The sequence below is a fragment of the Suncus etruscus genome, chromosome 2, assembly GCF_024139225.1.
Source record: "Suncus etruscus isolate mSunEtr1 chromosome 2, mSunEtr1.pri.cur, whole genome shotgun sequence".
In the NCBI taxonomy this organism is placed as follows: Eukaryota; Metazoa; Chordata; class Mammalia; order Eulipotyphla; family Soricidae; genus Suncus; species Suncus etruscus.
Genome location: NC_064849.1, coordinates 136,170,347 through 136,184,762, shown reverse-complemented (window position 1 = coordinate 136,184,762; position 14,416 = coordinate 136,170,347). Strand labels below are relative to the sequence as shown.

The 14,416-nt window shown below is 39.0% G+C and overlaps 1 protein-coding gene across 2 annotated transcripts in view; it reads right to left on the bottom strand.

Moving 5' to 3' along the window:
* The window catches only part of CMYA5 (cardiomyopathy associated 5), a 707,985-nt gene that overhangs the window by 643,738 nt on the left and 49,831 nt on the right, over positions 1-14,416 (bottom strand). For both annotated transcript variants that reach the window (XM_049766034.1, XM_049766033.1), the window contains exon 2: positions 2,200-11,191. In XM_049766034.1, the coding sequence (XP_049621991.1) occupies positions 2,200-11,191 (8,992 nt within the window). The remainder of the gene's footprint in view (positions 1-2,199; positions 11,192-14,416) is intronic.

Here is a 14,416-nt window from a genome sequence, read left to right as displayed (position 1 = left end):
TACGCCCAGTGCCACCGCTCAAGCCAAAAAAATAATTTAATTTTAGAAGAAAATATCCTGTCTCCCTTGTTTTAAATTGGTAATACTGAGATCAGATTACTCTAATTTCTAAAACTGTATAGAGATTAAAGCATAATTTAAAAGGCTAAAAAAATCTGGGTCTTATTTCTGCCGATAGTTCCCAATGTTAATAAGCTAAATATATTGCCATAATAAGGCAAATTTCATGGGTGCTAATTTATTCTAAAGTCCAAATTTCTCATAAGAAATTGCCTCATCCCCTAACCCCAAATTAGACCTATAAAAAGAAAATCATTATCAAACAAGTTAAGAAGGATGAATTTGGTAGACAAAACACTGCCAAGATTCTATTAATATCTTATTGAATCTAAATGAGTCTAACAATTATTTAACACTGACTTAATTGAATAATTATTGTGAAAATGGCTACCATTAGCAAGGCAATCTGCCAAACACAATAGATATACAATCACAGGTCAGAGCTCTGGCCTCAGACAAACCTGAGTAGCAAGCTTTATTCTATCTTCTGTGACCTTGAGAAAATCAGTTAACAATCTAAGTCTATTTCATTATCTGCTAACTGATAGCAATCCTCTGTGAGAATTTAAAGTTTGCCTTATAAATAACCCTGAGATTCAGCCTACAGAACTAAAACTGATAAGTAAAGCAGTGGGGATAGGATCAAGACAGAAGCAACTGGGATCTAGGGATAGTGGTGGATGGATATTGACATTTTGTGAGTGTAGTGCAATATAGTATACCTAAACTATTAATAGTACTGCTACAATAAATCATGATATTTCAATATTTTAAAGTTATCTAGTAAATAAATAACCCATATGTCTGGTAGTAAATGTTTAATTCTTACTATTATTTACATAGTAAATCATTCAAGCCTATATGGTGGATGAACTGAAGGCAAAAAGTTGGTATTCCACTTGGATGGCTATTGAAATGAGAGAAGAATCTCAAAAACTAAATGTTTAATTTTCATAAATATTCCTAGGGAAGTAGAGTATTTGTAGTCACATACATAAGGATATAGTGATTAACTATTTAGCATTGGGAACCAATAGACATTCAGAGAAAAGTTTTTATTTTAACAGTTTATAAGTTAAAAAAATATGGAGAAAGTATAAATTTAAAATGTCTTACAAAATGAGTATTTTATAGAATTCCAGTAAAAATTTTCCATGTACATAAACATATATATTTTTTAATCTTTTTTTTTTCAGGTTAGAAAGTTATATCCAGTGGTACTCAGATGGTCCTCCAGGAACACTGCTAAGGGATCTCTCCAAATGGACTGACCTGGTATGCCTCTCATGCATAGCATGAGCTATCTCCCTTGCCTCATATGGTGTGTGTTTTTAAAGGATAATATTATAGATAACATAATGTAAAATACATTTAATTTTCAAAAGTTTGTTTTTAATTTAAAGTTAAATGGCGCTTCTTTGGGCTGGAAAGATACTACAGCAGTAGGGTGCTTGCTTGCATGTGGCCAATTTAGGTTCAATCCCCAGGCTACCAGAAATAATCCCTGAATTTAGAGCCAGGAGTAATCTCTGAGTATAGCTGAATGTGGTCCAAAAATAACAAAAATCAAATTTTGAGAAGTAGGGTGTAAAAAAATTGTTATTTGGTGTTTCTTGACAATACTAAGGACTATTACCATGGATTAACAACTCTTCTAAAGCAGTTACATTGGGGTAATTATCTTGGCACACCCAGAAGACCAACCACATAGGGTATGTCTAACAGATGTTTAACATCTAATAGATATTTGTCAAATGATTTTAACTATGCCTACACAGTGGTCGGCAACCTTTTTTTTCAATGGAGCCAAATCTCACCAAAACCACAATTGAAATTTATTTTGAGAGCCATACAGGGTGTGCACTGACAGAGGCTAGGAGCAGTGTCCTGACTCCTGGAGCAGCCGCCCAGCACACAGAAGAGCCAAATTAAAAGTGTAAAGAGCCACATGTGGCTGGCGAGCCGCAGGTTGCCGACCACTGGACTAGAGTAATAATATTTTTGTACTTTCAGATTTTATATGCTTTTAGGAACTGCTATTATTGTTAATGATGAATGTATCTACTATTAATCATTTTTAATTAAGAATGTGAAAAAAGATGACGTGTAATAAAGTTTTATGCTTTAAAATATATTTACCTTTACAGCACTTATAGCTGTGTCAAGCGTTGAAACCTTGTGGTCTTTATGAGTGCCGAGAAGCTTGTCAGCAGCAGAAATCATACCTTTGCAGGTATAGCAATATGTGTCAACCTGGGATTTTTTCGATTCTTTTTGATCCTTCTCCATTACTAACTCTGATGAGAACTGATCTTGTTCTGTCTTCTCTCTGCCCAACTCCTCTGGTTCAGTAGACATACTTTGTTCCATCTGATCCACAAATTCATTTTCATTGATAAATTCAAAAGATTCCTGTCTTTTAGATACATCTTCAGGTATGGGTTCTGAACGCTGTTCTTCTGACAAAATGTCTTGTGTCACCACTTCATAACTCAGGGATTCAGCAAATTCATACTCATCTTGAACAGGGCTATTGCGTCGCCTATCTTCATTTGGCTCAGCTGGAATCATTGTTTTTGGTTCTTCTTGCAATGTTTCTTGAGTACAAGTCGCACCCACTGCGAAGTCTTCCTCTACAAAGGACACTTCTTCTGGAACATTCAGATTAACCTCTGCACTAGCATTTCCTGCTTCATTACCCTGACTACTTTCATCTACTCTCTCCAGGACATGATGTGTATCTTCAAATGGAACTGCATAGCTTATCTTCTGGCTAACCACCATGACCTCCTCAGTGATGGGAGTCTTCCTCTGTGCTGTTTCTTTGTCCAGGATTTCCACATGGCCTACTGGTTCCATTTCCTTGTAAACTGCTTTTTGGTCCTCTTCCAAATTCTTTTCCCCCCAAATCTTCCCTTCTTCAGGTATAAGTTGGTATGAATCATCCTTACCAACTGTTTTTTCTTCAAGACGTTGGCTTAGGTCCTTTTGAATTACTGATGTGTCATGCAGCATGTCATCTTTGAGTATGTACTTCTCAAAATATATTCCTGTTCCATCATCAGTGTCATAATTTTTGGTAGGAAATGATGGCTCCAAATTTACACGGTCACCATCAGAAGCTGCCTCTTCTTCTTTCTTTTTCTCTCCAACTGCTTCTTCATACCGGTCCTTGTATATAAATGCAAGGGCAGGTGGCTCATCCAAGAATTCAGGATTTACAGGTTTAGGAGTGGTAGAAAATACCTGAGTTGGAGACAAAATTCCTTCCTCTTCAGTAAACAAAGGCATTCCAGGCGACTTGGAATCCACATCTCTATTTATGCCCTTTGAAATATCACTGTTATCTGATTTTTGGATATCCAAAGATTTTGGGGTCTCTGAAGAAGATATTTTGCCATAGTCTTTTTCCACTCCATGAAAACTTGCATCTAGTTTGACAAAGTCGTATTCATGCTCTGGACTACTATCTTCTAAATTTTCTGGAGAAGTGATGCCTTCTTTTAAAACCTCCTTTGAAAGTTTTGCTTCAACATTTAATTTCCATGGATCTTTCTGCTCTTCTTTTACTGGGATGACATTATAATCAATCAATGTATATTTTTCAAAATAATCCTCTTCACTGGGAGTTGACTGTCTAATGGCCAAGTCACCAGTTTCTGAAACTGTCGTCATCTCCACTTGTCTGTTAGGAGATTCCTTGGGTTTATTTTCTTTCAACAATGTAACTTTTCTAGCAGAATCTTCTAATCTGCTCTCTGATGTTTTGTGGCAAGCAACAGTCTCATCAACATCATGAAGTGAAATTGTCTTTAATGAGGATTTCTCTTCCGGATAATCTAACTTATCTTGCATTTGTTTGCTTCCTTCCTGATCAACTGAAGAAATAAATGCAGGATCATGAATGTTCAATATCTCAAAGCCTTCAGATACGATACTGACGGCACTCTTTTGGTCTTCATAATCCAAATGAGAGGGTGCTTTGATACTCTTTGTTTCATTAAAATCAGAGTCGAAAATTCTTTCAGATTCTTTAGCTACAAACACTTGTTTTATGCTTTTTTTTGTGATGTCTCCCAAATCACCTTTTGTAAAGTCTGACACGGTGACCTCTCCCTTTTCTACACTATGACTTACCACATCTTTACTTGGCTTTACCAATACCAGATTGCCTTCATTAGGTAAAGATCTTTCACCTATTTCTTCATGATAAGATAGATTCACTGGACGGGAGGTCTTGGTTTTCTCCACCAAAGCTTCAGTTTCTTTTAATAGATGTGGTTGAGTTTCTACTGCCTTTATTTCCCTAATTTGGGGGTATGTTTCTAAGACTCTGGTTTCTGGTTTTTCAGTAACAGATGCAGACTTAACTAATGAAGATAATTGTGTTTCACCCAAAGAATGATCTAAAGATATGGCTGATTCTTCAGACTTAAATTTGGCTCCAGTCACAGAATAAGACTGAGTTTCCTGTTGCCCTTTTTCTTCTGAAAATGTAATGGATGGCTTTTGTTTTTCTTCTCTTTTATCCTCAAAACTTTTGTAATTCTCCTTGTGGTCCTCAATTTGACTGACTTGTGGCAGCACAGTAGCAACTTTTGATTCTTCCAATTTAATTTGGCCAGTTTCATGTATAATTTGTGACTTATCTATTTCATTATTATGTCTAAGGTCAAATGGGCACACAGTTTCTTGTTTTTCTGCCAACATCTTCTTTTCTGAAGAAAATGGTCTGGTTTCCAAGTAATCTTTCTCCTCTGTTAGGCTAACAGTCCTGAATTTTAATTCTTCGCCAGAAACATTCGAAGAAGTCAGTGTTGGTATTTCTTTCTTTAGTCTGTCTTCACCAAGGACAGTTAAGCTGCCTTTAGATTCTTCTACTGGAAACATTATTGACTCTGACTTCACAGATTCCTTCATGATATTTTTACTTGTGAAGTTAGATGAAGCTGATTTTGGCTCTTGCACCTTATCTACTACATCAAAGGAAAAGAGTGATTTTTCTTTTTGATCAATTCTTGGCTCTTCTTTAAGAATAGAAATATTGCCTTGAGATGATGTAGAAATTTCTGGTTCCTGGGCTTCTTTACTATCAGTGATATGAAGAGAAACCTCATTTTTGGCTTCTTCCTTAAAGGATTTTTCAATAGTCAGGGGATATGATTGAGTTTGATGTTGTTTCTTGCTACCAGCAGTATAAACTGCCAAGTTTAGGTCTCTTTCTTCTGCAGAGTCTAAGGTTTCTTTCTGCCATTTATCTTTATCAGATACCTCCAAGTTGGATTTTGACTGTGGTGGAACTGCTACATTTGCCAAAAATGTGGAGTTTTCTTTCAAATTTTGAGCTTTAGTAGATTTAACTGAAATATCTCTGGGTTCCTCAGCAACATTAAGTTTTGCCTCTTGTATTAGGGTATCAGCTGGTTTCTTTGTTGCATTGAAATGATCTGGAGCTGGACTTTTAGAATCTACCACAGCTCCCTCTCTTTCTACAGATGGACTCAGCTGAGTGTCTACATCTTTCTCAGCAACTTTGTTATCTGGAATGTTTGAGCCAAAAAACAAGTTGGACATCCATGATGTGAAAGATGAAATTCCTTTCTTTCCCTTTTCCTCAGAGATGCCTGGTTCAGTTTCCTTTGTTTGCTCTGGCAGCTTTTGCTTCACCTCAGGTAACTTGGGGGATTCATTGTCTTGGCTTGAGGAGAGGGGTTTTACTGGAGTGGGTATTTTCACTTCTGATGCTGGTTTTTCTCTCTCATTACTATCATCTATAACCTTGGATAAAATTCCTTTTGAGTCTTCTAATGGCTTCTTTTGGGGTATGGATATCTGACTACATACTTCTTTTTCATTGTCCAAAGTAGGTTCTACACCTTCTATGGTAAAATGGGCCTCTCTAGCAGGAGAGGGAATCCTTTCTGATTTTACTTTTTCCATTGGTGGGCCAGATACTGATTTCTGTTGGATATTTTCATGTTTCATTTCTTTTTGACTCTCTTCCTTGTAAGACCTGGAATATTTGGATATTTCTTTCTCTGATAATAAATTTTCACTACCCCCCAGAGAATGACCCTGTTTTCCCTCTACTTCATTTCTCTCTGCTATTTCAGTAGTTAACAAAGATTTTTGTTTGGAAGCCAGCTGTTGAATTTCTTCAGAAGAGTATGTTTCATTTGGTGGGGACTCCACATTACCACTAGAAGTACTGAAATTAGATGCTGGTTTTTGTAGTGAGAAATAAGATTCTTCAGCAGAATGTGGTAGAACCTGCTCTCTGATTTTATCTGCCTCATCTTCATGAGACTGAAGAGGCTTGAGCTGTCCTGTCATCTGAGCATTACTACTGTCAGTGGTATCCAGCTGCATAGATCCCCATTGTCGCTGCCTCTCTTCATGAGTTGCCACGTCTCCTTCTGGCCCTTCTAATACCCAATTTCTATCCAGTGAGGAAAGGGGGGCTTCTTTCATCTGTGTTTCTGTAATAACTTTTGTCTCCACTTCCTGTTTGTTCTGATGATCTCTCAAGGTCGGGAATGTTGGAGCTAACTCTTCTGACACTAGATTTTTCAACTCAGACGATCTTACTGTGTCCTCAGTTTTGACTTTGGAAACTGTATGTTTGGGTGCAAGTAACACATTTTCTGAGGAAGAAATTTCTGTTTCTTTTTTCTTTGTCTCACTTTCTAGGTGGAGTGAAAGTTCATGTTCAGGTCCTGATGCCTCTGAAGCAGAAACATACTTCTCTTTCTGGGATACAACCAAATGTTCAGAGTTGCAAATGTTAGAAAAGGAAACACTTGGTCCTTTTTCCACCCTAGCTTCCTTAGCTATATCTGAATTCGGAGTAGACGATATTTTAGTTATTGACAATCCAGGTTTTACTTCTTCAGTTTCTACCTCTGAAATGATAGAAGGTTCTGATTTAGAGGATACGCTTGGAGGTGAATCATATTTAATTTCCTTCTCTACATCTAAACATGCCAAACCCTTGGAAGTAGTAGTCTCAGTAGGAGAACTACCTTTAATTGCCATCTTCTCTTCTTTCAGAACTGAATGTTCATCTATAGGTGTTACCTCTGGGGAAAAACCACTTTCGAATTTGTTCTTTTCTACTTTTGTTAGGACTGGTTGTTCTCTGGGACTGAGAAGAGAGGAATCTGCTGAGATGCCTTCTTTTGCTAATTTTGAGCTGAGGTCCTGCTTAGTGACTGATGTTCTGGTTATTGAAGAACTAGGTTCAACTTTTGTCTTTATTTCTTCTGACAAAGCTGACAATTCGGGTGCAGGTGGTTCATGTTTGATTTCCTTTTCCACTCCCAGTGAAGTTGAATGTAGCACTCCAGGTGTACCTGTTATTTCAGAATCAGTTTTCACTTCTGTTTTCTCTGCTGATAAAGCCTCAGGCCCAGATGAAGATGTTTTCTTTAGAGGAGAATATGTCTGTATTATTTTTGGCTCATTCTCTAATAACATTCTCTGTTCTAGTTCAGATGTCACAGTTGGAGCTAAATAGGGTTTTACGTCCTCCTTTGGCTCATCTACTAAGTCAGAAAGAACTGAATATTTCATCCCAGGCCCTGGAACATTTGGATACTGAGGCTCTATTTCTTGATCCTGTGATTCATGTGCAATGGTTTCTTGAGAATCAGGCACAATTGCTTCCTTACTTTTAACTTTGAATGAACCCATCTGTTCATTTGCAGCTTTTGAAACACGTTCTTTGTGTTCTTGTTCCTTCTTAGTTTCCTGGATTGAATTGGGTGAAACTGAATGCTGAGATGTATGTTTGGTTTCTTCCTTTATCACAGATGATTGCACAGGTAAAGAAACAGGTGTTGCAGCTACTGATGAACTAGTCTTAACTTCTTCCTTCTCTGAGTCACCAATTAAATATGGTGGAATCAATTCTTCAGTTTTGAGTTCTAATGATGATTGAGTTTCCTGCTTCTGTGCTGAGAATAGATATTCAGACACAGAGGTTGAGGGTGCTTGCACATTTGACTCAATTTCTGCTTTCTCTGATTTATGTAGCTGACTAACATCTTCAGATGCAGCAGACATTATAGGGGAAGTTTCAGCTTTTTCCTTCTGTGAAACACTGAGATGATCAGGCATAGATGTAGCAACTGTTGGTATAATATGTTCCTTTGTTTCTGAGAAGTAGGAATGTCCTAAAGTAGACATGGCAGACAACAAAGAATCAGGCTCAATTTTACCTTTCTCTGTTTCTGTGGGTCTATATGGTGGAACTGAAACTTGTGATGATGAGTCTGGAGAAAAAATCTCTGCTTCTTCAGTGTCTTCATCTGACAAAATAGTGTGTTCAGATGGTGATGTTAAGCATATTGGAGAATCATTCTCAAACTCTCTTTTCTCTGTTTCCTGTGTTGCATAGGGGGAGAATGAAAATTCTGATGCAAATGCAGAGTCTGGAGAAAAGGGTCCAAGGTCTTGTTCTTCTAAGAAATTTGTTGGGGAGGTGATGCCTTTTAGACTTACAGGAGAACTGTGATCAATTTCCTCCTCTTGTGGTTCTGGTGGTAGGACTGAAAATTCAGAAGCAGAGGTGGAAGAGAGTGTATATGGCTCCGTTTCTACTGTCTCTTCTGATAACCTCACATTTTCAGATGGGCTAACAGGAAGTTGTGGAGCCTTGCGTTCAGAATTTATCTCAACTCTGTGTGGTGGAAGAACTGGTTCAGATACAGAGTCCACCTCTGGGGAAAGTGGTTCCAAGCCTTCCTTTTCTTCTCCTGATGGAATGGTGTGCTCAGCAACACCCTTTGATTTTAATGAAAATACATCATCAATTGTTTTCTGTGGCGGTTCTGGTGTTACAGTTGATGGAATTGTATGTTGGGAAGTCAGTATTGAATCTGGCATGTAATGGTCACTTTTTGAGGCCTCTTCAGAGGGAATTGTGTGTTCTGCTGTAGCTGTGGAAAACAGGGAAGGTGAGCATTCCAAAGTTTCCTCAGTTGTGGGTGATGAGAGAGAGAGTTTAGATGCCAAGGCCACATCGTCTTCTGGGGGAAACAATCCAGTGTCTTCCTTTTCTTCTGACAGAGTGGTGTGCTCAGAAATACCTTTTGATTTTAGTGGGGACTGCTCATCAACCATCTGCTTGACTGGTTCTTGTGATGTGAGTGAAGGAATTACATGTTCAGGTGCAGATATGAAGTCTGGCATATCGTGCCCACTTTCTGAAACATTATCTTCAGTCAGGACTGTGTGTTCTGAGGTTCCTACCAAGAACTGTGGTGATTGGCATTCAGAAGGCTTTTCGGTTGTGATTGGTGACAGAGAGTGTTCAGACACAGAAGCTGAGGAATAAGGCTCAAATTCCTTATTCTCATTCTCATCTGACAAAATTTCACGTTCAGATTCAGTTTTTACATTAGCAGAAGACACTGGCCCAACTTCTGGCTTCTCTAGTTCATGGTTCAAATCCTGTAGCCCTGAATACTCTGATGCAAAAGCAGAATCTGTAGAAATAGATTCAATTTCCTCTCTTTCTTCCTCAGATAAAATACCATGTTCAGGCATCAGTGTAGCTGATATGGGTAGACTGGGCTCCTCTTCTTTTTTCACCACTTCGGGAGTCATAACTTGTGGGAAGGGCTGCTCAGAAACAAATGGACTTTCTGGATAGTCAAGTTCTATGATCTCTTCTTCCACTAAATTAGAATCTGTAGGTTCGGGGATAGCTCCTGTTGGTAAAGAAGTTTGTATTTCTTCTTTCTCTGGCCCTTCTAATACTGGAGGTTCAGAACTAGAAACAGCAGGCTCTAGTGCCTTTTCTTCCTTCTCTCCTTTGACATCAAGTTGAGGAATAGTCAGTTGTTCCGATTCTGTTTCTTCCCTTTTCAGCGAAGTCTCATCTTGCTCTTCTTTCTTTGGGCTCAAATCTTCCTGGATAGATGCTGCCTGACCTGGTGAAGCTGTTTCCGGAATCTCCTCCCCTTCCAGGGAAACAGAAAGGTTGGAAGAATCATGGACTTCCCTGTCGACCTCTTCCACTAAAGGTGGTGAAACTGAGGAGTCATGCTCAGCAGTTAGCAATTCTGTTGAATCAGACACAAGTTCTTCTTTTCCTGTTTCCAGGAGCACTGGTGCTGCTGTATCAAGGAGGAGTGAGGTATGCTCCATTTCGCTGGGCTCGACTCCACTCTCCTGATGTGGTGGCACCGACTGTGCAGTGAGGAGCTCTGTTTCTTGCTCAGCTGTGCCATTCATCATTGAAGAGGAAACTGTATGTTCCGTTGCAAATGCAGCCTTTTGGGGAGAATCGACATAAGTTTTCTTTTGATCTTCATGATTGAAGAAAGTCAGAGACTTTGACGCTTTAGAGGAGAGAGCACCTCTCCAGGGTGAAGCAGGTTCTTTTATTTTATCATCTCCTATGCTTTGGTCTCCTAATTTGCTTGGTTTGAAAGCACTTTTAAAATCACGATTGTCTAAATCTGGCTCTAAACTAATGGATGCCTCTTTTCCCTTCCTATAATGTATTTCTTTAATTACATAACCCTTTGGCAATGTCCCATAAAATTGCAAAGGAATTAATTCCTCTTTAACCGAATTAAACATCTTAATTTTATATTGTACTGTTCCTATGTAGACAGGCTTTAACACAAATGGTTTGTGTTCTTTGTAAATTGCTCCAGTAATAGGAGGCGTATTTGAGGTGGTCTTCTTTTTTCTTGTTTTATCATAAATGCCAGTAGTAAAGTTCTCTTTCTGAGTGTTTAGTTCCTGGCTTTCTGAAATTAAGGGAGTGTCTTTCTCATCTGCTAAGACATCTTGGGATTCCAAAGAATTAATTTTTTTGTTGCCTTTCCGCCGCAATGATGGTGAGCCATGTTTTGACTTGGGCTTTCTTTTCCGACCCTTCTTAACTTCATCCACAATAAAAGAGACGTTCCCAGGAGGAGAATTCATAGTTGATCCTTCCCGACTACACACACCAGATGTCTGACTCTCTTCTGAGGCCCATGGCGTCGAAAATTTATTTGAATTGGTCTCCCACGTGATTCCACTATCTTCCCGTTGAACCGTTACCATGGAAAAGGAAGGATCAGAGATGATACACTGTTCTTTTGTCTTTCCCTCCTCATCCTCATCTGATAACCTGTAATAAATAAAAATTTGTTACTATGAGTAGTATGACTAGTATCTATAATTCATAAATAATTAAAATAATGTTAGTTTACTTGTTCTAAATAAATGGCATATTTTTATCTGGCAAAGGGTTAATGTAAAATACAAATAAACAGATAAATTTTGGCATCCATAGAAAGAAAATAGGGAAGTATACAAAATAAGGCTGAAAAATTGAAGTCAAGGTAACAAATACAAAAAGCACATCCAGGACCAGAGAGATATCTTTTTTCTTTTTTTGGGGGGGGGTCACACCCAGCGGTGCTCAGGGGTTACTCCTGGCTGTATGCTCAGAAATAGCTCCTGGCAGGCACGGGGGACCATATGGGACACCGGGATTCGAACCAACCACCTTTGGTCCTGGATCGGCTGCTTGCAAGGCAAATGCCGCTGTGCTATCTCTCCGGGCCCCCAGAGAGATATCTCAATAGGCTATGTGCATGCCTTGCATGCAGGAGGCCCAAGTTTGATCCCCAGTACCTCATGGTCCCCCAAGCATTGCCAGAAATAACCTCAAAGCGTAAATCCAAGAATAATTTCTGAGCACTGCCATGTGTGGACCCAGAACATATAAAGTAAATGCACTCAAAGCTGGAATAAATCCATCACACACACACACACACACACACAACCTGAAGTTAAACTTACTGCCTTCCCTTATCAAAATGGTCCACACGTCTCCCTGTACTCACTCAGACCTTCATTTGTATCCTCAAGCCAGGTTATTTAGTTAGATCCCTGCATCTATGCCCTGTGTCGGTACCTTTTCTATTCCAGTATACTTTACCCCTTTGAGTTATCTCTCTGACTCCCTAATCTAGCTTTTTTATTTTAATCAGTCTTTTTAGCTAACATAACATTTTCCTCCCAGCCAGGATCCTCCCCGTCAACCCACCCTGATCATCTTTTTTAGATTGGTTTTACTAAAAAATTCAGCATGCCACTTGCTCTCAAAAATTTCTTAGAACTGTAAGGAGAAAGTGTTCAAAATTCTTAGCTCTCTGATTCATAGCTGACCTTATTTTCAAGTACCCACTTCATCCTGGATTCACTGGCACATTTCTGTTTAACTGTATAGCTTATCCAGTAAATACATCCTGGTGGCTCTCAAAGTAGAGTACAAAAGCCACTGAAGAGAGAGAAGCATGATGAAATTGTAGCTTACTGGATAGAACTTTTTTTACCTGTAAACCAGGAATCATAGCAAAACCTACCTCATGAGATTATTATGAGTGTAAAAGGCATGAAATGCTTGAAAAAAAGTGAAACTTGTAGACATTCAATAAACAGTATCTGTAATCAGGCTTTTCTCACAGTCCTTGGACTTAAACATCCAGAGGTGCTTAGGAGTTATTTTCTGCACTGATATGGGCTCAGGTAGTGCAGGGGACTAACCTAAGCTTCTAGTATACAAATAATGTGCGTTCAAGTTATCTCCTCAGCTATCACTCTTTTTTTGTTTTTAATTTAATTGTTAATTGTTTTAATTAACCCCGCAGTGCTCAGGGGTAACTCCTGGCTCTGTGCTCAGAATCCTTCCTGGCAGGCTGGGGGTGGGGACCACATGGGATGCGGGGGATAGAACTGGGTTCGTCCCAGGTCGACCTCATGCATGGCAAACGCCATACTGCTGCACTATCCCTTCGACCCCTTAGCTATCATTTTTAACTGACGGAGATGTTTAGAATCACAGTCTTCATGCACTGCTCTCCTTTACCCTCAAGAGACAGCTGTATTTGGCTACCAGAGCTTCAGCTGCCATTGGGTTCCTGGCTTGTTTTTGCAATCCTCTCTCCATTTTGCTGAAACTTTATCCGGGAGCTCAAATAGTTCCTCCATTTAGAATACTTCTTCCCGCCTCCACCCACCACACCACCCTTACTTCATTTTTTTTTCATATCTAATTTATACCAACTGTTCAACGCTTAGGCTAAAAAAACTTATCTATTACCGGTCCTGACCAACAGAGCACTCGATTTGCAATCAGACCATAAATATTAAGTTCACTAAAATTCTGGGGCGGATAAATACTACAAAGGCTTTAATACTACAAATACCACAAAGGTACTTGTCTTGTTTCCCTCAGAACCCACTTAGAATCCCTGCCACCTCCAACCTCCTCCTGAGCACCTCCAGGGTTCACTCCTGAGCACAGAGCCAGGAATAACCCCTGAGCACTGCTTGGTATAGTCAAAAAAAGAAAAGATTAAAATTCCACTGGCTATGAAGATATTGAGACATTGGTGAAGGGAAGCTAATAGAGGAGATGAGTGTGATTTTATACCTGAAACTTCATTATTTAGCAGTATTATAAATCAGGATGCCTAAATAAAAATTGGAAAAAGAAAAGTCTATGGGCTACATCCCTCCAGAAAGAACTCAAATGTAAGAAAATTTAAACAAATTATTTACTGGCTTATAGTTTTACTAAAAGCATAAAAAGAAAGGGCTGGAGTGATAGCACAATGGGCAGGGCATTTGTCTTGCACGAGGCCAACCTGGATTCGATCTCTGGCAACCCATATGGTCCTCTTTGCCTGCCAGGAGTGATTTCTGAGTGCAGAGCCAGGAGTAACCCCCTGAATGCTGCTGGGTGTGGCCAAAAACCAAAAATGAATAAATAAATAAATAAATAAAAACAACTCCCAAAAAATGCTAAAACACAATAATTCATAAATATTAAAATAAGGGACAATTTAAAGCATATGCAGTTGTTAGTAAAGCTCTTTGCTGATATATAGTTTTTGTTTGTCATTGATGATTGCAGGATTCTTAGCTCTGGATGTATTTTAGAATGGTCTATAGAATACTTTTTAAAAAATATAGATACTTCCTGAGCACTGCCAGGGTATCTAAGTGGTCCCCACTACTGCTAGACTAAAGTACCCTCAGGCCCTCTGACTGAACTACCAGCTCAACTGGGCTCCTAAACTAGGAATACTACTCCCTAGGAGCCATTCTCTAGTTCCCTGAGCATGACTTTTAAACCCCCACCTAAAACAAAAATACAGATACCCTTGCTAGAAGTGATACCTGAGTGCAAAGCCAGAAGGAAACACTGCATATTACCAGGTATGGCCCCAAAACAACAAAATACAAATACTATCCCTCCACCTAAAGATTGTGATTAAACAGCTTTAGAGAAGGGGCTAAGCATTACTGTGACTCCAATTCAATGGTGAAGTGCTTGTCTGCA